The sequence below is a fragment of the Sinocyclocheilus rhinocerous genome, unplaced genomic scaffold, assembly GCF_001515625.1.
Source record: "Sinocyclocheilus rhinocerous isolate Xijiao unplaced genomic scaffold, SAMN03320098_v1.1 scaffold151, whole genome shotgun sequence".
Taxonomy (NCBI): domain Eukaryota; kingdom Metazoa; phylum Chordata; class Actinopteri; order Cypriniformes; family Cyprinidae; genus Sinocyclocheilus; species Sinocyclocheilus rhinocerous.
This window is the reverse complement of record NW_015638943.1, coordinates 101,731-104,506: the sequence shown is the minus strand read 5'-3', so window position 1 is coordinate 104,506 and position 2,776 is coordinate 101,731. Positions and strand designations below refer to the sequence as shown.

Sequence of the window (2,776 nt, the reverse complement as noted above, 5' to 3'; positions counted from 1 at the left end):
TGTGTGTGTGTGTTTGTAGACGCTCGTACATGTGCGATGGCTAACTGTCAGTACGGCTGTGCGGTGATGAAAGGCGAGGTCAGGTGTCAGTGTCCGTCTCCAGGACTGCGTCTCGCTCCTGACGGCAGGACTTGTGTCGGTATGGATGCAGGATACACACGCACACACTCACTCACTCACTCACTCACTCACTCACTCACAGACACACACACACACACACACACACACACGCACATCGCTTAAAACACATTCAATACATAAAACACATTTGGGAGAATCTCACAAAACCTGTACATAACATGTAATTTCACACACACAAAAAAATAGAAGAAAAAAATTAGAAATGATAGTTTGCTTTAATTATATTTATAATTTCGGAGTGTCTATTTACACTAACTCCGCCCACCAACCTGGGATTGAGGTAGTCAACACTAAAAAAGACACTCATAAAACATCAGTTCAACTGATATTTTATATTTAGCTTATTATTTGATATTCATACTTGTTCTTGCTCTGCTCAGATGTGGACGAGTGTGTGACGGGGCAGGCCTCGTGTCCGAGGTTTCGTAAGTGTGTGAACACATTTAGCAGCTACGTCTGCAGATGCCATGAAGGCTTCGAGCTGCGGCACATCAACGGAAAATACCACTGCACAGGTGTGACTACAGACAAACACCCATACAGACATTATTGAGCACATTTGTATTTACAATGATGTATTGAATTGTTTATATATCATTTATATTTAGATTAAATTCAATTATATTATTAAATAATTACAATATGTAAGTATATAAATATATGCAGAATAATATATAAGTATTATATAAAAGATTATAAAAATATAATACATATATCCATACATATTTACACTCAAAAATGCATTTGACATTTTGCATTAATTATATTTTTTATTTTATTTAGTGATAATTGTTATTTTATTTGTTATTTTTAATTAATACAATTTCAATTTATTAATTTAAATAAATAATATGCGATTATTTTTATATAATCATATAGTAATAATAATGCTATTAAATATTATGTATATAATTATTTGTAGATTACATTTAATATAATTAATATAAAAATAAAAAAATAAATATAAAAAATAATTACTCAAATAATATTTTAATTATATCTATGTATTAATGACCATTATATAGAGATTTTTTTTACATTGCTGAGTTACTTTTTACATTATGCTGCATTTAATTATCACATACTCTAAACATTTGTGTTTTCCAGATAAAAAGTTTTCATCTATTTGCTATGACAAGCCCGGACACAAGAAATGCAAATGCACACCGAGTGTTAAAGGAAAGGGTTACGACTGTAAATGTAAGTGTGTGTGTGATTTATGCCATCGATTGACAGTGTTTTCTGTGTGTTTACGTGATGCTGTGTGTGTTTCAGCTGTTCTTAAAGTCACCATTGAGCCGGCAAGACCAGTCGAAGTCACAGTCAGCCCGACAACCGTCTCCACGGCAACAACTCCCATGACAACCAACAGAAAAACTACAACTACAGCCACTCCTACTACTACCGTTACCATAGCAACTTCTGCTCCGACAAGCACTGCCATGACGACAGTAACACAGACGACTGTTGCTATAGCAACAACTACAACTGCAACGACAACAACTACTACAGCCCTCACAACTGTTGCTATGACCACAAGTCCAACTACAACGTTGACATCATCGGCACTGACAACTACAGACACGCCTCCAACGACAACCTCCATCAAAACAACAACAACAACAACAACAACAAGCACACAGATGAGCTCAACTACAACACTAGACAACCGCATTCACAGAGAGAACACCGTCAAACCACGAGGAGACGTACACAGTGAGATCTATTCATGTCTCTTCTGCTCAGCAAGGCTGCATTTGTTTGATTAAAAATTACAGTGAAAATTCTGAAATATTATTACAATTTAAAACAGCTGTTTTCTGTGTGAATATCTGTTAAACTGTAATGTATTTCTGTGATCAAAGCTGTATTTCCAGCATCATTACTCCAGTCTTCAGTGTCACATGATCTTCAGAAATCATAATAATATGCTGATTATTAGAAACATTTCTGATTATTATCAATGTTGAAAACAGTTGTGCTGCACAATATTTTTGTGGAAACCGTGATACATTTTATTTTTCAGGATTCACAGATGAATAGAAAGTTCAGAAGAACAGCATTTATTTGAAATATAAATCTTTTGTAACATTATAAATGTCTTTACTGACACTTTTGATCAATTTAATGCATACATGTTGAATGAAAGTATAAAAGTATTAATTATTAAGTATTAAAACCAAATAGTCATTGTAGCTTAACAGATTTAAAATGTAAAAAGTAAAATACAACTAGGCATGTTTTCTATATTTACATTTATGAACTAATATAACAACAAATTTTAAAAATGAAACATAAAAAATGACATTTTTCACAAAAACTAATAATTGAATCAAAGTCAGTGTTATTTTAGCTATTATTCATATTTTTCATTCGTTTTTATTTTTATATTTTCCATTTCAAGTTTAAAAGTTTTACTAATTTTATTGGCTTTTTGTCATTTGTTTTAGTTTTATATATTTATTTAATATAAATACGTTTAGTTATTTTTGTACATCAATTTAAACAAAATTAAAACTAAAAATGTTGCCGTGGCAACTAACTGATTATAATTATATAATTATAAAAATTATAAAATTATAAATTATAATTATAAAAAAGGCTTTTATATATATATATATATATATATATGTAT

General features: G+C 31.2%; 1 protein-coding gene across 1 annotated transcript in view; it reads left to right on the top strand.

Annotated features, from left to right (window-relative positions):
* Positions 1–2,776, top strand: part of LOC107750194 (nephronectin-like) — a 12,255-nt gene that overhangs the window by 5,666 nt on the left and 3,813 nt on the right. The window contains exons 5-8 of the mRNA XM_016565477.1: positions 20–139; positions 522–656; positions 1,249–1,341; positions 1,417–1,857. Of these exons, the coding sequence (XP_016420963.1) occupies positions 20–139; positions 522–656; positions 1,249–1,341; positions 1,417–1,857 (789 nt within the window). The remainder of the gene's footprint in view (positions 1–19; positions 140–521; positions 657–1,248; positions 1,342–1,416; positions 1,858–2,776) is intronic.